Source organism: Eulemur rufifrons, chromosome 16 (assembly GCF_041146395.1).
Source record: "Eulemur rufifrons isolate Redbay chromosome 16, OSU_ERuf_1, whole genome shotgun sequence".
Lineage (NCBI taxonomy): Eukaryota > Metazoa > Chordata > Mammalia > Primates > Lemuridae > Eulemur > Eulemur rufifrons.
This window is the reverse complement of record NC_090998.1, coordinates 96,014,028-96,034,798: the sequence shown is the minus strand read 5'-3', so window position 1 is coordinate 96,034,798 and position 20,771 is coordinate 96,014,028. Positions and strand designations below refer to the sequence as shown.

Here is a 20,771-nt window from a genome sequence, read left to right as displayed (position 1 = left end):
GAAGCTCGCGACAGCCGCCCTTGCTGGCGTTGACCATGTTGCGGGTGTCTCCGCTGTTCGCGTTCCGGTGGCCTTGGAGACTCAGGACCGCGGTCCCTGCTGCTCAGAGTCGGCCCAGACTGTGGTGGGTGCTTCCTGCTTTGTCAGGCTTTCCGGAAAGGTTTAGAAGAGCAGTGACCATCTCCAGCTTTTCTGTCTGGGGTCTGTCCCTTGTCCTACCCTTGTGTGGGTCTGTCCGTCAGTGGTGTAGGCCAGGAAGGCCTGCTTTTGAGAGTTGTCACCGCAGCAGGGCACGGGCAGGCGGGGAGGTCTGGGGGTCTGGACCAGTCGCTTCTCACCAGCTTGCAGGGAGAGGTCCAGGCCCTCAGTGCAGTAGGATTTATGCTGTTTGCACTCTGCCAGGCTGGGCTGTCCCCCTCTGTCCCGGCTCCTGGTCAGTTACCTGTGGCAAGAGCCCCAAGACAGCTGGTGGGGGCGCTGAACCTGCCCGCCACCTCGTGGTGAGCATGGCTACCGTGGTGATGCCGAGGACCACGTGGACGTCTCTGTGGACCAGAAGTGAGCGTGTGGTCTGGCGCACACTCCGGGCTTTTCAGGCTCCGAGGGTAAGACGTGACGTCCTGTGGGACAAGACTGGTGCATATATGACCTGAGAGGTCGGAAGTGAGTCCTGTCCGGTACAACGACCAGACAGCGCGGGAAGCCCTAGAAAGGAAGGAGGACCTTTTCTGAGGTCCCACCACCTAGAAGTGACTTCTGGGGACATTATGGGAGCTTTCTTCCAGTCCGTGCACATGTGTAGGTAGAAATGTTTTTTAATGGCGTTTTTCTATTTTTCATGATTTTTATATAAGAAGCTTTAAAATAAACTAGAGATTGACCTACTCAGAGTTACCAAATGTAACAGTTTTGTTTAAAGGAACAGTGATAATCGAACCCCACCTCACTGTTGGACCTTCCAGCTCAGGAGCCCACTGTGTCCTCACACATTTGGGCCGGGGTCATCGCACCCACGTCCCTCCGGTTCTTCTGCGTGTGCACACGCACGGCAGCTCCCTCCGCGGCACACTTCTTGTCGCTGGCTCTGCGGCTCTAGCTTGTTCTGGCATCTGTGAGCCCAGCGTGTGCAGAAAGCGGGTGTCCCTGGTGATGGGTGGGTGGCGCCCCTGCCTCTAGCGTGGGAGTCCCCAGGTGGAAGTCAGGGGGACTTTGCACGGTCGGCTGGAGTGACGGGTCCAGCCTGGCATGAGTTTGTGTGTGTCGTGCGCTGCGGGCACTCTGGGTGCCTCCTCCCGCCTGCTGGCCTTGTGCTCGGTGCAGCTTGTTCCCTCGGGTTGGCTTATTGTTTCCTTTTTCCTGATATCTTTAAAAAATTCTTTTTTGGATCAGAAATCTTTAAAATAGAGAGAAGCCACCTGGCCGGTCTTCCTTCACCTGCTCCTGCCTTTCCTTGTTTGAAGCGAGTCCCCATCATGCAATTCTGTCCATAAATGTGGCAGTGTATAAAGAGTCTTAAAAACAACCACAGTTTTATAGCGTCCGGTGAACTAGTCAGGGTTACCAGGTTACCTACGTTGTGTACATCTTGGGTCTGGTTTAAGACACCCGCCCTCCCCTGAGCTCATAGAGCTTCCCTCGCGCTCCCCCGGTCCTTCGTCCTCCTGGCGTTGACCGTGGGTGCGTGAGCTGGGTCTGACCTCATGAGCCCCTACGCACGTCACACAGTTTGTGCTGCTTGCAGGGCCAGCCCTGACCATCGGGCTGCCTGGTGGGTGGCCCATCCCTGGACCTCTGGCCACCTGCTCAGGGCCACACGGTGGCTGCCCTGAGCGAGCCTAAGTCTGTGGCAGGGCAGTGCCTGGCTCTGCAGTTGTCCTGGCTTCTCTGCAGGGTGGGCAGTGGCTTGGCGCTCTGCGCACTGCGGGGTTTGGGGTTTCCCGGCGTGTGCACTGCAGCCTCCTGCCTCAGCCTCCAGGCGCACGCAGAGACGTCTGCAGTGTTGCAATAAAAGTCATGATTTTCTCCATAACAATTTATTAGATTTATTTCTAGGTAACTTATTTTGTTAAAGATTTATTTCTAGGTAACTTATTTTGTTAAAGATTTATTTCTAGGTAACTTATTTTGTTAAATTAATCTTTCAAAAAATCGACCTTTTTTTTTTAGCTGTTTATATAGATACAAGTTTTTGTTCTTGTTTCAGAGTGCATAATACATTGTAGGATTCTCTTGGATTTTTGAGCACAGTATCTGTGAAAAATGACAGTTTGGGTGGACTTTTTAAATCTTTCTGTTTTTCTTCTCAAAACTGAGCTCAGACTGGGCCTGCTGGCCGGGGTTCATCTGGAGGGTGACGGCGACATCCTTGCCTTGGTCCTGGCGATTTGAGGGATCGCCACTGGGCTTCAGAGCTCAGCGTGCTGCTTGTGTAGGATTTTGTAAAGGCTCTTATTTCTGTCTCTCCAGTAGTTTTTAATATTAATGTATTTTACATTTTTTGAATAATCTGTGTTTTTGAGAGGAATTTTTAATACATTAACATGGTAGGTTTTAACATATTTCAAAACTGATAGGTTGATACACACCAAATAATGTGTGCACCATGGATGTAAATAATGATACCAAGTGGCACCCACGGCCCACCCACAACCTCAGAGTAGGAGACCCAGCACCCTGCTGTGCCTGCGGGCCCCGTCCGGCCCCCACTCTAGCTGCCAGTGGGAGAATTTCGTAGGTTTTTTCGTTTGTGTAACAGCTTTTCTAAGATACGAAGTTGTGCCCTCCCCCTAGCCCACGGTTTTGCTTTCTGAGTTCTCAGTTACCTGTGGTCAGTTGTGGTCTGAAAATATTAAATGGAGACTTTCAGGAATAAGCAATTGGTAAGTTTTAAATTGCATACTGTTCTGAGTAGTGTGAGGAACTCTGAAGTCGTCCTGCATGCCTGGGATGTGGGTCACCCCCCGTCCAGGGGTGTAGACGCTCCCTGCCTGCAAGTCACTTAGTTGCCAGTTCCGACAACCCTGCTAGTGTTTGGTACCAAGGTTTCAGGCATCCCCTGGGGGGCTTGGAATGGACCTCGCCCTTGGTTGGAGAGACTGCTGTAATCCACACGCCGTAAAATTTACCATGTGGAGTGTACACGTCAGTGGATTTTAGTGTGTTCACAGAGCTGTGCGTTTATCACCACAACCAATTTTAGAACATTTCCATCATCCCGGAAAGACACCACATACCCCATAACCACTGCCCCCTGACCTCCCACCTTCTCACTCTCCTGCCCCTGGCAGCCACTGATCTGCTTTCTGTCCCCGTGGATTTGCCTGGTCTGGGCATTCATGTGGATGGAATCGTGCAACGTTTGTTTGTACTGATGTCTTTAGTGCAGCATGGTTTCAAGGTCCATCCGTGGCGTGGCGTGGCGTTTGTCAGCGCTTCGTGCCTTGTTATGGCCGAATGAGATTCCTTCGTAGGGTGGACCCCATTTAAACAAATCTACTCTTCTGTTGGTGGATGTTTGGGCTGTCTCTGCTTTTTGGCTATTACTGCATAACGCTGCTCTGAGCACTGGTGTAACAGTTTTAGGCGAATGTGTGTTTTCGGTTCTCTTGGACACATTCCTAGGAGTGGAGCTGCTGGGCCGAAGGGCAGCTCTGTGTTTGCCAGGGCAGCTGCGCCATGTTGCATCTCCCGTGGCCGCCCTGTGCTGCAGAGCGATAACTCGTGTGGTTTTGATTTGAGGTTCCCTGATAGCCGAGATGTTGAGCATCTTTGTGCACATTGTCCTGGCTGTTTGTGTATCTTCTTTGGAGAAAAGTCTATTCAGAGCCTTTTTCATTTTTTCATTATTATCTGACTACTTCTTGCTGTTATAAGAGTTCATTATATTTTCTGGCTCCTGGACTCACTAATAAGACATGTGATTTGCAGATATTTCCACCCATTCTGTGGCTTGTCTTTTCATCTGATGTGTGGTGCCCTTTGAAGCACAGAAGCTCTTAGTTCTGCTGGAGTCCAGTTCATCTGTCCCTCTGCGTGGTCGTGCTTGTGTCACGTCTAAGAAGGCTTTGCCCAACCCAGGTCATTTAATGGGCACTTGTGCACTTCCCCGGAGCGTTGAGGTTTGGCAGCAAGTCGTGCCGGGGCTCTCCCAGGCTCGCAGAGCCTCATCTGTCTGAACGCACACCACTTCCTTCCTGTCCTCATGAGGAGCAACTTTGTGTTTTCATGGTGTGAGTGTTGGGCACAGCTGGCAGTAGGAGCACCTGCCTTCTCCTCGGCCACATGTTGTGCCGCCCACACCCCCGCCAGGCCGTGCTCCTGAGGCCCCGTGGCCTTGCCAGTGCTGTGTGTCGTCAGACTTTCAAGTTTGCTAACCTGGTGGGGCTACAGTGGCGTTTCACTGTGGTCTTAAACAGCATTTCCCGGGATGCAGAAAGGACGCACAGCTTTTCGTGTATTCACCGGCTGTTGGTGTCCTGTGGTTTCTGCCGGGTGGCTGTCTTTCCTCTGAGCCAGCCTGGCTGTGACGTGGGTCGTGGCCGGAGCCAGACAGCCGGGTTGGACTCCTGGTCTGGCTGCTTTCCTGCTCTGTGACCGTTTTGGGCCTCAGTGTCCCTGTCTGTGCGTGGAGGTCACGGTGGCACCCTCCTGGGCGGTGTGAGGTGCAACTGAAGGACGGCTGCTCGAGGATCACGCTTGCCCGTTGGACACTGGGTGCCGCTAATGTCGTCTTCCACCGTCTTGTTAGGGTTCTGTCTTTCAAAGACAATTTAAAATTTCAGTCTGATTGCTGGTGTTTTATTTTATGGTTAGTGCTTGTCATATCTTGTTTAATCCTTCTTTGAGGGCCTGAAGATTTTCTGCTAAAGCTTTTGTTTGGCCCCTCCCTCCCCTGGGCTCTGCCCCCCCCCCACCCCCGCCTTGCTGACCATCTGGTCCCTGGAGTCCTTGCCGTGGCTGCTCCCCAGTGGAGGGGAAGCCCCCTGGGCTGGGGTCTCTGCTTGCTCCTGGAAGGGTCGCGGTGCCTCACGCCCAGTCCTGCCATCGGAAGTGCCCAGTAGTCACTGTTGGTGGAAATTGCTCACATTCAAGTCTTCAGTCCCCGTAGCGGGGCAGGATTGTCACGAGGAAGAGGACAGTTTTATTTTTTTTACTGTGGCTTGCCATTTGTTCTAGTGTCATTCACTGAGCAGTTTCTCTGCTCCCTGGAGACCCCTAACCTCTCAGTTCCCCGTGTGGGTGGCTCTGTGTCCACGCAGGCCCGACACTGCCGCTCTGCACTGCGCATCTGAGCCGTGTCCGCGTCTGCTAGGGCGAGTCCTGCCACGTGTGTGGCAGGTGTGGACCGGGGCTCTTAGTTACGAATTTTGGAGTCATCTTGTCAACTTTCTTGACAAACTCTCTTGGGAATTTGGAAATTCCATGGACTCTACAGACGAATTTGAGATAATTTATGTATTTACAATATTTTGTCTTTCTCTAACACTGTTTCAATCTAAGTGTCTCCACTTGGACTCTCTTTATTGTCATTCGGTAGTGTTGTCACTTCTCCGTCTGTTGGCACATTGGTAGAATGCCCCTGCAGTCTCAAGAAGCTTCTCTGGGACCCTTCCCCTGCTCCTTTGTCCTCACAGTTTGAGGTGCAGAGGTCTGTTCACAGACTGTGCAGTATTGAGACCACGCTGTGTTCCTGGTCCCCTTGGTCAGGTGTGTCCTGATCACTTGGTCTCACAAGCCCTGCGTGCATGCCACCCTCTCCCCACGGGGTGGGACACTGGCTTCACCAGGAGCTGGGCTGCGTCTCCCCTGTCTGTGCAGCTGTGGGTGTGAGTCTGGGCTGACAGACGTCTCATGGTCACCCTCCTCTACAGAGTCATCTCTTTCATTGTTCTTTTGGGGGTGGGCGTAGAATTTAAAGTATTGATTCTGTTTCTCAATTTTGGTAAATTATATCTTTCTATAGATTTGTTTTACATCTTAAGTTTTCAGATTTATTAGTATAAAGATACTTGTGATATTAATCTTTTTTTTTGAGACAGAGTCTCGCTCTGTTGCCCGGGCTGGAGTGCCGTGGCGTCAGCCTAGCTCACAGCAACCTCAAACTCCTGGGCTCAAGCAATCCTACTGCCTCAGCCTCCCGAACACCTAGGACTACAGGCACGTGCCACCATGCCTGGCTAATTTTTTTCTATATATATTTTTAGCTGTCCAGATCATTTCTTTTGATTTTTAGTAGAGACAGGGTCTCGCTCTTGCTCAGCTGGTCTCAAACTGGTGACCTTGAGTGATCCTCCCGCCTTGGCCTCCCAGAGTGCTAGAATTACAGGCGTGAGTCACCGCGCCTGGCCCTTAATTTATTTTTTGCTTATGGGTTTCATTAGAGTTGTGGGTTTAACAATTCTCATTGTAGTTCCTCGAGGTTTTACATCTGATGTCTTGAAGATTTCCTATTGGATGGTCCATAAAAATTTGGAATTTGGTGAATTCCTCTGTCACTGTGTAGGGACCCTCTGGACTTGGTGACGAGGCTGCCCTGGCTCAGCTCCTGCTCAGTCGGTGGGACGGTGGGACACACGGACCTCTGCTCCCACACACCCGGCGTCTCCCCGTCCGCTTCAGCTTTTCTGTGGTCTGGTAAAATGAATTGTTTTCAATTTGACAAATTCTCTTAATTAGCGAGTTTATCCATTAACTTTTACCAGACTACTGATATATTTGGATTTATTTCTATAACTCTTTTTTTTCCTGATGTATTGTTTCAGATGTTTTTTCTTTTCTGGAGTAGGGACATTTTTCCTCTTTTACTGATTTGGAAGGTATACATTCCATTTAAACTTTTTAGTTTCAAAATTTTTCAATATTTTATTGTAAAATATGTGTAACATTTACCATCTTAACCATTTTTAACTGCACGGTCCACTGGCATTAAGCATATTCATCACACAGTTGTGCAACCGTCACCACCGTCCGTCCCCAGAACTTCCTCATAACCTCAAACAGACTGTCCCAACTGAACACCAACTCCCCGCTTCCCCTCCCCCATGCCACATTCTGTTTCTGTGAATTTGGTCACTGCAGGTCCCTAGTGTACCTGGAATAAACAGTGTCCTTTTGCAACTGGCTTATTTCCCTGAGCACTTTTTTAGGATTTACCCATGTTGTAGCATGTACTGGAATTTCCTTCCCTTTCAAGGCTGAATACTAGTCCATTGCATCCATCACATTTGCTTTTCCATCCGTCCACCGATGGGCATGTGGGTTGCTTCCCGTTTTAGCTATCGTGAATACTGGTGTTATGAACACGGGTGTGTAAGTACCTGTTTGCTTTCCTGTTCTCATTTCTTTTGGGTGTGCACCCCGAAGTAGAGTTGCTGGATCATGATGGCCGTTCTAGCTTAATTTTCTGAGGAGCCACCATACTGTTGCCCATGGTGGCCGCACCCCGTCACAGTCCCACCACCAGGGCACCGGGTTCCCGTTTTCCACGTCCTGGCCAGCAGTTACTGTCTTTGTTTTACTTTTTGATAGTAGCTATCCTGATGAGTGTAGGTGGTATCTCATGGTTTTGATTTGCATTTCTCTAATGATTATTGATGTTGACCGTATTTTCATGTGTTTATTTACTATTTATATGTCGTCTTTGGAGAATTGTTCAGGTCTTCTGCCCGTTTTTGAATTGGGTTTATTTTTTGTTAAGTTTTAGTTGTTCTCTGTATATTCTGGACATTAATCCCTTATCAGATACATGATTGCAAATATTTTCTCTTATTTTGTGGGTTGCCTTTTATTTTGCTGATACTGTCTTTTTTTTTGAGACAGAGTCTCACTCTGTTGCTCTGGCTGTAGTGCAGTGGCATCATTATAGCTCACTGCAACCTCCAACTCCTGGGCCCACGTGATCCTCCTGCCTTGGACTCCTGAGTAGCTGGGACTATAGGCGTGTGCCACCATGCCCCACTAAGTTTTCTATTTTTTGTAGAGATGGAGGCTTGTTCTTGCTGCATCTGGTCTTGAACTCCTGACCTTGGGGGATCCTCCTGCCTCGGCCTTCCAGAGTGCTGAGATTACAGGCGTGAGCCACCACACCTGGCCCTATGTTTTCTAATAACATTTTTAGAATTTTAGGCCTAAATTCTGGAAAGTTCATTACATATGTAAGTAGACTGTGTAAGCAGTTTTGTTGTAACAATGTATTCAATTTTTAAATTTCCTTCCAAGTTATACCAAAAATCCCAAACTCATGTTTATCATCTGATCTCCAGCTTGATCCTCCTTAAATTTTGCCGGAAGCTAAAAATGGGCAGTCTCAGGCTTGTAGAAAAGTTATTAGGTTATTAAGTATGAAATGTCCAGTTTTCTTAAGTGCTAAGTTGGACAGTTGATATCTCTGACATTTCAGTTTGGCACGTCTTGTTTTATGTTTATTGTGAAGGTGCTTCCTCAGTCTTTTAAATGCATGTTTTGGCTTGTAATTACCTTTCAAAAATTTTTTCAGAGCAGTTTTTGTAAAACCATGGATAAATGAAATAAAAAATTTGTATTATTTTTGAATATTAGTTGTGTCATGGAAGCAGTGCTGTGCAGACAACTCAAAATAACGAAGTGTCTGGGAAGGATGTGGCTAATGAATGCACAGGACGTTGATGGTTTGAGAAGTTCTGTTCTGGTGATTTTGATTTTGAAAATGAGCCACGTAGGTGACCTGAGACCAAGGTGATAATGACGAGCTGAAAGCTGTCATGGAAGCGAATCCATCTCAGCTTACACCTGAATTAGCAGCAAGGTTTGACGTTACTATTCTGACAATATTGGACCATTGGAAACAACTGGGCAAGGTAAAGAAGCTGGATAGATGGGTTTCGCGTCAATTAAACAAGTGTCATCTCGAAGCTTGCTTTTCTTTGCTGTCACGACATAAAGGCAAACCATTTCTACACTGTATTGTTACATGTGATGAAAAATGGATTCTTTTTGACAATCACAAATGTTGGGCACAATGGTTGGATAAAGATGAAGTGCTGGAACACAGTCCAAAACCAAATATTCATCAAAAAAAGCTACTGGTGTCTGTCTGGTGGTCCAGCGCTGGTATTACCCACTACAGCTTCATGAAACCTGGTCAGTCAATTACAGGGGATGTTTACTGCAACCAGTTGGATGAAATGATGAGGATGCTTGTGATTAATCAGCTGAGATTGGTCCATAGAGACAGGCCAATCCTCTTGCAAGACAACACTCAACACATGTCACACAAACACTGCTCAAACCAAAGAAGCTGCACTTGGAAACTCTCTGTCATCCACCGTGTTCACCAGACCTTGCACCAGCTGACCACCACTTCTTCCAGGCTTTGGACCACTTCTTGCAAGGAAAAGTATTCAGTTCTCCACAAGCTGTGGAAAACGCCTTTCATGATTTCATCACCACTCGCTCTCCAGGCTTCTTCACTGCTGGCATTAACAAGCTACTGTTAAGAAGGCAAAACTGTGTTATTAGTTTAGGCGCATACTTTGATTAACTGTACTGCTTCTTGTTTGAGATTTAATAAACTACACTTCTGATTCGAAATCGGACATGTCGTATTTAATGACCTGATAGAATAACCTGGCATTGCCAGTGATTTGGTGTTTCCATGTCTGATGTATCTCCAAAGGATTTGTCACCAAATCTTACCATGTGTATTTCAGTTGTGCCTATGAATCTTTGAATGTACCTTGTTTATTACATGTATTCAGAAAGGCTTGAGCAAATCTTCAATATACTCTTGGCACTACCATTTGTTTTTGTTTTTGTTTTTTTTGAGATGAGGTCTTGCTGTGTTGCCCAGGCTGGTCTCGAGCTCCTGGGCTCAAGCGATCCTTATGCCTTAGCCTGTTGAGTAGCTGGGACTGTAGGCCTGCACCACTGTGCCTGGCTCTAAATTTTTAAAGTATTTTTATCAGAGCCTTGTTGCTTATAATCTGTGGGCTGTTCACATGTCCAGAAATTCTGACTCTGGGAAAGAAGGTGTCTTCTTTTATGAGGTCAGAGTCTTTCTCTATAAGCTTATTGCCATAGCATTTCTTTGGATTTTCAAATTGTTAGAAGATAGTTATATCTGTGTTGCCTCATTTGATCATTGAAATAACCCGGAGTGTGTACATAAGCATGAAAAGAATCTGTATTCTTGTTAAAATGTACGGAACCGTATGTGTAAAGGTTTGTGTAGTTTACTGCCCATGAGTTACGCTGCACTCCAAAACCAGCAGCCCCAGAGATAATCAGGTCCAGCCAGCCTGACCTGCAGAGGAGCAGCCTTGTGCGGGGGCTTTGGTCACAGCCGGGTGTGCCCAGCTTGTTTCTGCTGGAGCCCGCCCTGCGCCCCTCCGTCATCGGTTGGCCATTGGGAGGTGGCCTCGTGGGCAGGTGTCTGGCCTCGAGCATGCAGACCTGCAGGCCCACGTCTTGGTGGCCCCAGGCAGGCTCCATGTGCCCCTGAGGGCAGCATCTCCTGCAGAAGAACTCAGCCAGGAGCTGACAGCCCCTTGTTTGGAGCAAATCTTGGGGACAAGCTGGAATTGTCAGGGCTGGCGTTTTTGTTCATTGATTATTCTGTAAAACTTCTGATTGGCATTCTTTTAAAAATTTGATCTTAAAATCCCTTAATTTTTGTTCTGAAATTTTGAAATTTGGTGCAAAAGAAGCAATGACTCGTTCTTGCATTTTGTGTTTTTGTTCTCTTAAAGTTTTGGTTTATGATCGAATTTGTGTTAATTTTCAGTGTCCTTGTGAGGCAAGGTGATGAATCATTTTTTGTTTCAGCAGGAAGGACAATAACAGTGACACGAAAGGTTTCTGATTAGTCTTGAAGGGTTTTAAAATTGTCATCTTTTCCCCTCATGCAAATGTTTTTACCACTTTGCACTTTGTAGTCCCCAAAAGGATGGTGAGACTTGCGGATCAGCCGCTCTCGCCTCCGCTCTGCCCCGTTGCTGCCTCTGCCCCGAGTTGTCTCTTTTCGTCTTGGAGGTGACGAGGGGAACCAGTGCCCACTTCTCTGTCCCTCCCGAGGGTGGGCAGTGGTCTGGGATTTGGTCACGCTGGAGCCGAGGGAGCTCTTGTTAGACAGTGGAGGTCAGCTGTGCAGGTAGGATGACGCGGAAGGAATTAAAAAAATATTTAAAGCTTTGCTCAGCATACTTTCTTTCTACATATTTATCTGATAAATGTTTTAGTGACTTAAAAGCGGATGAAATCTTTAAATAATTGGAGATTGTGAACTTTGTTTCAGCAGTACCAGGGATAATAGAAATTATGTGTCATGGCTTAGGGAGAAAAATAAAGTGAACACATGGTTTTGTTAAAAGTAACACTGTTATTTCTCGTTTCCATGATGAAAACATTTTAACATACTGCTTCATAGCTAAACTCTGAGTTTTTCCATGTTTTAGATTAAATAGGATTGCGAATCAGGTGTCCATTCAGCGGAAGAAGCAGTTTGTGGAGCGAGCCCACAGCTACTGGTTGCTCAAAAGGCTGTCTAGGAATGGCGCCCCCCTGCTGCGGCGGCTCCAGTCCAGCCTGCAGTCCCAGAGAAACACGCAGCAGGTATGTGGCGCGGCCTCCGTAGACCTCTCCATCTCTCGCCCTCCCGACATCCTCCTGACCCACTGACCCGACGTGGCACCTCCAGGGAGAGGGTGCCTGGGGCAGGCCGATGGGCCCTGACACCTGGGCCCAGGGCCCAGAATTGCAGGAGTGGTTCATGTGGCCTGGCTGTGAACTACGCTGTGCAGGCCTCTGAGCTGTGCTCACTGCCTGGGGCTGGGTCCTTCCTCCCTGTGCCTGGCACTGTGCCAGCTCTGGGGACAGAGGGGATGCCCATGGATGCCACTGCCACTTTGGTCATTCAGGCTGGGGCCAGCAGGAGGTGGGGTCTGATGGGCGGGGTCTGTGTGCCAGACCCAGGGTTTGGGTTTTGGAACCACAAGGAATGATTTATTTTTAGGGCCTTACCCTGAGGGCTGGTTGAGCCTTGAAACAGTGGGTAGGGAGGGGCCGTGAGAGCCGAGATGGACAAGGAGGAGCTGGAATCTTCCTTTTTTTTTTGAGACAGAGTCTCATTCTGTTGCCTGGGCTAGAGTGCCGTGGTGTCAGCCTAGCTCACAACAACCTCCAACTCCTGGGCTCAAGCGATCCTCCTGCCTCAGCCTCCCCAGTAGCTGGGATTACAGGCATGCGCCACCATGCCCGGCTAATTTTTTCTATATATTTTTAGTTGTTCAGCTAATTTCTTTCTATTTTTAGAAGAGACGGGGGTCTTGCTCTTGCTCAGGCTGGTTTCAAACTCCTGAGCTCAAACAATCCACCTGCCTTGGCCTCCCAGAGTGCTGGGATTACAGGCATGAGCCACTGTGTCCGGCCTGGAATCTTCCTTTTTAAAACAACAAACCCAAACAACCGCACATTTTAGTAGTCTGAGTAGTCAATTTGGGTTTACAGAATCACCTGATACGGTAAAACAGTTCTGAAAGGGTGGATTCAGAAAGGAAAGAATTGGCTACTATGAGATGTCACAAAAATAAATTGAAAACAAAAGTGGGTCTTTTTCACACTGCTCACTGGTTTTTGTAGGGAATGGCTGGTCCTGTGGCCTCCCTCCCCTGCAGTGCACTGCGGGGGGCACCTCCAGGATCTGGGGTCTGGGGACTGGGAGGACTCGGCAGAGCCTGTGGACTCCGTTTTTACTACAACCTTGGGCACAAAACAGATTTGGCAAACTGCTACAGAACGGTGACTCTCGTTCTGAGAGAAGCCGCGGCCTGCAGTGTTCACAGTTGGATCCCGTGTGGCTGCCGGGGCTTCTGTCTCAGAGGCGCTGCTGCAGAACCAGCACCGGGTTCTGGTGCCCGAAGTGAGCTCGGTTAAGCCCCTGGGGCCGCTGCTGTCCTCCGTGGGGTCACCAGGCCTGCTCTCTAGCAGTCGTGAGTGAACTGTGGGCTGCTGTCTGGGTCCAGCAGGGTGCAGCTTGTGGGTCCCATTCTGGTGGTGGAGTCCTCATTTCCCACAGGGACCTTGGGGCAGTGACTTCTCAGTGCCACAAGTGTTTGGCCATGGAGTGTTCTGGGGCCTCCCGGGCGTCCAGCCCCTAGGTCACCTCTCCACTGTGTTCTGCGGGGCTGACCGTGGCACGTCTGTCCGGGGGAATCTACTGCTTGGGAGGCTGCTCAGGTTTGTAGATCGGCCCCTACTGAGTGAGAAGGCTTTGTTTAAAAGTGCCTGGCGCAGAGTAGAGGCTTGGGTGAATACTTTGTGGTTGAATGAGTCAGCTACGTTTTGCATCCCATGGTGTGAGACGTCGGTCGCTGGTCATCTCTCTGCCATCCCTTTCACACTGCAGCCCCCCAGGGCCTCAGGCACATGGGAAAAGGGGCTTTAAGACGTGAGGTTTGGACGTGATGAGCAGTGTGGGGGGAGGGGGCATGGTGGGCTGGGGGCTTTAGTCTTCACTGCAGTGGTGGGAAGTGGAAGAGAGGGCTGTGCTGGGAGGAATGGAGAATCCAGACCTCAGCTCGCCTGGGGCTGATGCCATGGGATGAGCCACAAAAGGCAGAGTCTGTGTAAAGTGACAGTGGCCCTACAGGGGTTGTCCATCTGGGGGGCTCACTGGAGCAGTGCAGGCCAAGGTCTTCTGCAGCAGAGTTCTTGGGCCAGTGGGCATGGCTGTGAGGGCCGGGCGCTGAGCAGACCCAGCCTGAGGGCCTTGCAGCAGCCGGGAGCTGCAGCCGCACACAGGGGCGTGAGAGCAGGGAGCAGGGGCAGCTTGCCTTGCAGAGGGCGAGGGCCTCGCAAAGACGGCTGAGCCCACGGGCCCCGAAGGTGCCCCTGGGTTGGCAGGGGCGTCGGGGGAGGGGAGAGACTATGCTTTTCCATCAGCCCAGCGAGGGACTTTCAAGGCTTGGTGTGGTTTCAAGGTTTTTAAACTTTAGAAATACGTGATGTCAGCATTTGATTCACGTGTGTGTGTGTGTGTGTGTGTGTGTGTGCGCGCGCGCGTCACCCTCAGCCAAGCCCTGAAGAGGACAAGCAAGGCCCCTTCCCCTGGTGACTGGGGGTAGGCAGGTGCCACCCCCGGCAGCACTCTGTCCTGGCTGTGTGGGCAGGGTCTCCACAGGCTCTGAGTCGGTGAAGGCAGGCTCTTTCCTAGGGCCTTCGCGCCGCTGCATGTGGCGGGCACTGCGGGTGCACCGTGGGGGTGTGGCACGAGCTCTGGGCGTGTGGCGGTGTGTCTGCCTGCACACGCAGGGTGGCACCTCTCCCGTGCCTGCTGCCTTCGTCCTGCCTTCCTGTCCTGGGAGTGTATCCCCCAGCTCGCTTTTGGGGTGTCTGTCCTTGGAGCAGTGTGGGGTGCTGCTGTGCGGCTTGTACGGCCTCTGCCCGTCCGGCACTCCTGCAGATGGCACTGGGCTCAGCAGAGGAGCCTGGCCCTGTTGCTGGGAGGCCTGGGGCTGGGGGTGCTGGACCTGCTGCCCTTGGGGTGTTATGCTCTTGGCAGCGTCCCAGGACCCGAGTGGGCACCCTGAGAGCCCTCACCCCGAGTGGCCTGTCCCTGCCGCACAGGGGGTCTCATCTGACTGCAGAATTCTGACCACCCTCATCCCAGCACTGCGTCTCCTCCCTGTGTGTGTGGAGCAGAAGCACCATGGCGCTCGCGTTTATTCCTGGCGTTGGGCGACCGCTTCTGCGCTTTCCCTTCTTAGAGATCACTTCACCTCTGTCCTGCTGTAGGAATCTTCCAGAACTGATGTTTATGTGGGAAATAACGAGCACTCCAGGGCAGAGGAAGGAAACCTGGTGCTTTCGAGTGGATGAGGCTGCCTGTTTCTGGGGTCCTTTTGTCACGGAGCAGCCACGTGCGGGAGGAGGAGTGCGGGGCCCCTGCAGCCAGGTCAGGGAGCAGCAAGTTTGCTGTCAGCAAAGGCGGCTTGTTGGTGTTACCAGGTTTCTTCCACTTCCCACGAGATTCCCAGGCCAGACACCTTCTGGTGGATGTTTTCAGAAGCGTCTATTTCAAACAGATGGACAAAGTGATTTTCACATGTTCCAGGGCATTTTTTTTTTTAAACAGACGGGGTCTTGCTCTGTCCCCCAGGCTGGAGAGCAGCAGCAGCATCTCGGCTCCCTGCAGCTCACACTCCTGGGCTCAAGAGATCCTCCTGCTTCAGCCTCCCAAAGTGCTGGGACTACAGATGTGAGCCCCTGCACCCTGCCTGGGAATTTGGTTTTTGAATCCACCTTTTTATGTATTTACTGCTGTGTGTGTGGATGATACTACTGTTAGCCCAGATTTCGTGCCTGAGTTCTCAGTAACGTTTAAGATCAGCTGGGCGATTTGTACTGCAGTGGATGCTGCAGCCGCCTGGCGTGGTGAAGCCCGATCTGGGGAGGTGGGGACGCAGGGCTCGGCTCCCCAGGCCCTTTTTAGCCCCTGTGCCTCCCTCTCCTCCGTCATCTGTGCTCCTCTCATTGCTGTGTGAGGCTCCGCGACAGCGACTCTGCTTTCGGAGTCTCAATCTTTCAAAGCACACCTGCGGCCTGGGCCCTAGACGGCTGCTGCGGCCTGGGGCAGGGGCGGGTGGGACCCCCCGGGGCAGAGCAGTCTGGAGTGTGGAGGGTGTTTAGGAAACCCCTGGCAGTGGCTGGGCCAGGGCTGCAGATGGCCAGCGTGTTTCCCGAGGTTGTGAGGGGACATGGAGAGGGACGCCTGGGGCAGGAATGGTCCCGCATTGTGGGGCAGGTTCCTCGACCCGCCCAGGTCCTGGGAGGCGCGGGAGCGGGGGTGGGCCAAGGCGGGACCGATCGGTCCTGCAGCCCTGGCCGCCTCCCACCACCTTCCGTGTGGTCACAGGGCTAGGTTTTCTTTGTAGTGGAAGTGGCTGGTTGCGGGCTGTGGGGCGGGGCCTGTGCTGTGGGGCATGCTCTCTGACCCCGCGGAAGGGAAAAACGTGCTGCCGATTGTGACAGCCACGTCCGCCGCTCAGGGGCGAGGGACTCAGACTGGCCCGCCAGCGCCGTCCACGCCACGGTGGGCTCAGCCCTGGCGTCTTCCCGGCTGCTCCCTTCATTCAGGATCCTAGAGGTCCATCCTAGCTTCCTCGTGTCTCGGCCCCGCTCTCCTGACCTGGCCCCGCCCTCCTGACCTGGCCCCGCCCCCAGTCCTGCCCCACTCTCCTGACCTGGCCCCGCCCCTCCCTGCTTGCAGAGTCTCCTGCTCTGGAGGGCGAATCCTGTGCCCTGGGGCCAGCTCCCAGCTTTCCTCTCCGTCCCCTCCGCCACGGTGCTGTCTTGGGGGACGTCTGTTGAGGGGCAGTCCATGTCCTCTCCAGGGTAGGCCTGTGGGACCCCATGCTGCGATGCTCCGACATGCACAGACTCCCGGGGTCTCTCTCACCTGTGCAGGTATCTGAGGCCCTTTGTAGGGAGAGCCTCTCGGTTTGACTGAGGAAAGCTTTCAATTAATTTTCTCAGAGAGAAAACGATGAGGAGATGCAAGCCGCCAAAGAGAAGCTGAAGTACTGGCAGCGGCTGCGGCACGACCTGGAGCGTGCCCGCCTGCTGATCGAGCTCCTGCGCAAGCGGGAAAAGCTCAAGCGTGAGCAGGTGAGGCCCTGGAGGGCACCGAGGCCTCCGTTGGTCTCCGAGACGAGGTAGAAATGCCCTGAGCAGCTCTCGGCAGAGCAGGTGCGCCCTCAGGCACCTGCAGCCCTGCCCATTGCCCTCTGTCTGCCTCAGTGCTGCCCACCTCCCTGCGTGTCCCCGCCCCACTGTTGACCCCATGGGAGTGCCTTGCTCCAGGCCAGGGTCGCATTGACCGTCTGTCCTGGATTGCGAGGCCTTCGTGGAGGCCGGCAGTGCCTCTGCCTTGAAAGAAGCACAGGTGCCTGTGGGAGGCTGGGGCGCTTAGACACGAGCTTCTGTGTGGCCACAGCGCCTGCTCACGTGCAGCTCTTTACAGCTGGGCACTTCCTCTGTCCTCACAGGTGAAGCTGGAGCAGGTGGCCATGGAGCTGCGGCTCACCCCGCTGACCGTGCTGCTGCGCTCGGTCCTGGACCAGTTGCAGGAGAAGGACCCCGCAAAGATATTCGCCCAGCCCGTGAGTCTGAAGGAGGTGGGTGTTCACGGCTGCCCAGCTGTCCCTTCGCACGTATGATAGTGTGGATTTGTGCTGCTGTTTGATTAGTAAATCTGTAACTAAGTAGAGTATGTTACTTCTATTTTTAATTCTCATTTTTATTTAATAAATTTTTTTTTAATTATAAAAGTGATATCTTTCATTGTAAAATATTGGAAGTGTAAGGGGTTGGAGGCTCCCTTCAGCCGGGGCCCTCAGCAGCTGTCCCGCCAGCGCCCCGCTACCTGCTTTTGGGAAGGAGCCTAGGTCAGGAGGGCCCTGCAGGGACGTGGGTTTCCTGTCCGACCGGCCTCCTTGCTGCCTCTCGTTAGCTGTGAGAGATAGTCTGTACGGTGTGTGTGAGCGTGCGCGTGTGTGGCTCTCAACTAGGAGGGGTGGGTTATTGGTTATATGGAGTAATAAATATAGAATACGCTACGTGTCCTTTTTAGTTTGTAAATGATTATTTTTCCTCCCTAAAATTAGGTACCAGATTATTTGGATCACATTAAACATCCCATGGACTTTGCCACAATGAGGAAACGGTTAGAAGCTCAAGGGTATAAAAACCTCCATGAGTTTGAGGAGGATTTTGATCTCATTGTAGATAACTGCATGAAGTACAATGCCAGGGACACCGTGTTCTATAGAGCCGCAGTGAGGCTGCGTGATCAGGGCGGTGTTGTTCTGAGGCAGGCCCGGCGCCAGGTGGACAGCATCGGCTTGGAAGAGGCCTCGGGGATGCACCTGCCTGAGCGGCCCGTTGCGGCCCCCCGGCGGCCTTTCTCCTGGGAAGACGGTAAGAACTGGGCGCCGGGTCCGAGGAGAGACGGGAGCATGCTCCTCCCTGCAGGACGGCTCTGTCCTGCTTTGTGTCGCCAGCTCTGCGTCGGCACAGTCCAGGAGAAACAACACCAACCACATGTGTCATTTAAAATTTCCTAGTAGCGTCACTAAAAGATGAAAAGAAACAGGTGAAGTTTATATTAATAATGTATCTTATTTAACTCAGTATGTCCAAAGCATTGTGATTTCAACCTGAGAGCAACGTCACAGTCACCGCGGGTGTGCTTTGTTGGTGTTCGTCCTCTTTGCTGCCTGCTGTGTGTCTGGCTCGTGGCGTATCTCATTTCAGACCAGCCACAGCGCACATGCCTGCTTAAAAGACCATGTGCCCAGTGGCTGTCCTGGGGCAGCCCAGGTCTCCATCACACAGCCCAAGAAAGCAGTTTGGTTGGGGATTTGCCCCCAGAGCGGGCCTTGGTCCACTTGCAGCCAGAGGAGGTCTGGCTGTGCCTGTGGCCTCTCCACTCCTGGTTTGCACCAGCTGCAGAAGGGGCCTCCGTGCGCTGTGCCCACAGCCCTCCCAGACTCCAGCCTGGGCCTGGGTATCTCGGCTGCCCCGGCACACACGTGGCTGTCTGAGCACCCACCTCCTCCCTTCTGTAGACAGATCCTCGCAAACCAGGGCTGTCTCTCACCGTGCCTCGCTTGTCAAGCTGGCGGTAGCATTTGTCGAATTGCGTGAACTGTCCAGATGGGTTGACAGAGCCCCTCAAAGCATGGTTTTCCTGAGTTTAAAGTTGTTTGCACAAGTCCTGGTGTGTCTGGTTCATGTATCCGAAGGTCTCATGTCCTTGATTTCTTGGCCTGACCTTCCTCCGGATGAGCCGTGCTTCGGTGACGCACCGCCCCTCCCTCCGTGTGCGTGGGTCGTGGGGTTTGGCTGAGCTGGGGGCCGTGGGAGTCCCTCTGCTCCCCCCACAGGCAGCAGTTCCCGCCTCCTGTGCCCAGCACAGTGGGACTGTCTCCCTCCAGAGCTCAGGCATCTAGAGCATGCAGGGTAGGTTGTACTCTTTTTTTAAGGAATGGGAATATATTTTTATTTTTTGTCTCTGATTTTAAGATTAACACTTGTTCTTGGAAAAATTTGGAAAACAAGTGCAAGCCCAAAACCCATTGGCAGCTCTCAGTGAACCCAGGTAGAGCTGTAGGTCCTGTGTCTGTGCTCCCCAGGCTGGTCCAATCAGAGCCGGCTTTTCTGAGACATCTCTAGGGGTCCTGAGTGGCGCAAGGCTGAGAGCCCCTCACAGCGAGCCATGGCCTCCATGTGCTCACTCTTTCCCAGAGTGTCCTGCCTTCAGCAGCCGCTGCCTAGCGTGGACCTCTTGCTGGCCAGCAGCTCTCGGAGGCCGACTGGCGCCGTGGCTGCGCTCAGGATGGCTGCTGGTTGCCGGCCCTTAAAGGCGGGAAGACCCAGCGTGCATCCTGCCTGGGCTCGGTGGGGAGTCCTGTGCCCCCTGGCTCCCCAGCCCCTCCCTCGGCTCCTGCCACTCTGCCTTTGAACAGAAAGGACTTGGGGGCCTCTGGTTGTTGACACCTTTCAGATAATGGATGGCAGGTAAATTTCTACACCCAGGCTTTTTGCTAAGCAGAAAAGGATGAGAAGTACCAATTTATTTCTCCCTCAGTAGAAATAAACAGGGGGTGTAAACAGATGAGTCAGTGGGCTACCCTGTGCCTCCACGGGGCTGCTCCCCAGGGTGCCCCGCACCCCTCCCAGCGCCTGAGCCCTGGTGACGGCGCCCCATGGCACAGACACAGGGGCTTCTGGGCTGCCTAACAAAACCCAGATGTCAGGAGGCTTTTTCTTTGGGGCTTCGAATGATGTGAATTCTGTTTGAGTGTTTTCAAGGTGTTGTCTGTGAAGTTTGGCTGGGCACAGTGGTTCACGCCTGCGGTCCAGCACCTTGGGCGGCCGAGGTGGGAGAGAGCTGTGAGGCACCGCCGTGCTCCAGCCTGGGCCACAGAGCAAGACCCTGTCTCTAAAAAATACTGTGTCTGTGAAGTTTGTTCAGAGTGATGTTGTGAGTGCAAGTCTTGGACGATCATGTTTTAGGTGTTAATATTTACTTCTCTTTGCTGGCGCCTTGTGCCTTCATGAGAAAGACAGGGGCTGTCTGTAGCACGTTTGTTTCTAGAGGGAAGTGAATTCGTTAATGTCTGGACAGTCTTTTTTTTCTCTCCTTCTTTTCTCTTGCTCTGGTGTTATCTTTAAGTAGCTCTAAAGAGTAGCTTCTTGGCCATCTTCTCTACTAATTTAAGGTTATTTGTGCTTTACAAATTTTAGTGTTTTATTGAAATTGCGAGGGACTTTGTAGTAAACATGCCTGAAATGCAGAATGATCTGTGAATTTTGCAGCCCAGTTTTAATAAAGCCACACAGTGATCTACCTCTGAAGACTTCAGCTAAGACGGCATTTATGATGTGCAGACAGCCCCAGGTTAACACGTTTGCAAATCGCCAGGTGTTTGCAGAATCAGCACAGGTCCATCTCGAGCTTTGCCGGGTGGTGGAGCACATGTCTGGTGATCTTTGTGTTGCACCCTCACTCGAACAGTCAGGATGTTTTCACAGGAGGACTTGGTTGAGTCGTGTTTCAGGACAGGTTGCAGGTGTCACCTGGACGATGCCCCTGCTGCAGTGACACTGTCTGCACAGTGCCCCTAGCTGGCCTAGCAATTCTCCATCAGGTGCATCCTGACGTCTCTCTGTAGCAGCGGCCCCGTCGTGGGTTAGAGCGAGGGGGAGGGCCTGTGTCTCTTCAGCAGCCACTCTGG

At 51.9% G+C, this 20,771-nt stretch overlaps 1 protein-coding gene across 9 annotated transcripts in view; it reads left to right on the top strand.

Moving 5' to 3' along the window:
• BRD1 (bromodomain containing 1) overlaps positions 1 to 20,771 on the top strand; it is a 51,343-nt gene that overhangs the window by 10,917 nt on the left and 19,655 nt on the right. For 5 of the 9 annotated variants that reach the window (XR_011235730.1, XM_069490745.1, XM_069490742.1 and 2 more), the window contains 4 exons: positions 11,430 to 11,586; positions 16,507 to 16,638; positions 17,019 to 17,147; positions 17,637 to 17,949. Coding sequence is in view for 8 of the 9 variants with exons in the window: in XM_069490742.1 (XP_069346843.1) it covers positions 11,430 to 11,586; positions 16,507 to 16,638; positions 17,019 to 17,147; positions 17,637 to 17,949 (731 nt within the window). In the remaining variant the exon portion in view is untranslated. The remainder of the gene's footprint in view (positions 1 to 11,429; positions 11,587 to 16,506; positions 16,639 to 17,018; positions 17,148 to 17,636; positions 17,950 to 20,771) is intronic. The other 4 variants (XM_069490740.1, XM_069490743.1, XM_069490741.1 and 1 more) reach the window with 3 other exon arrangements.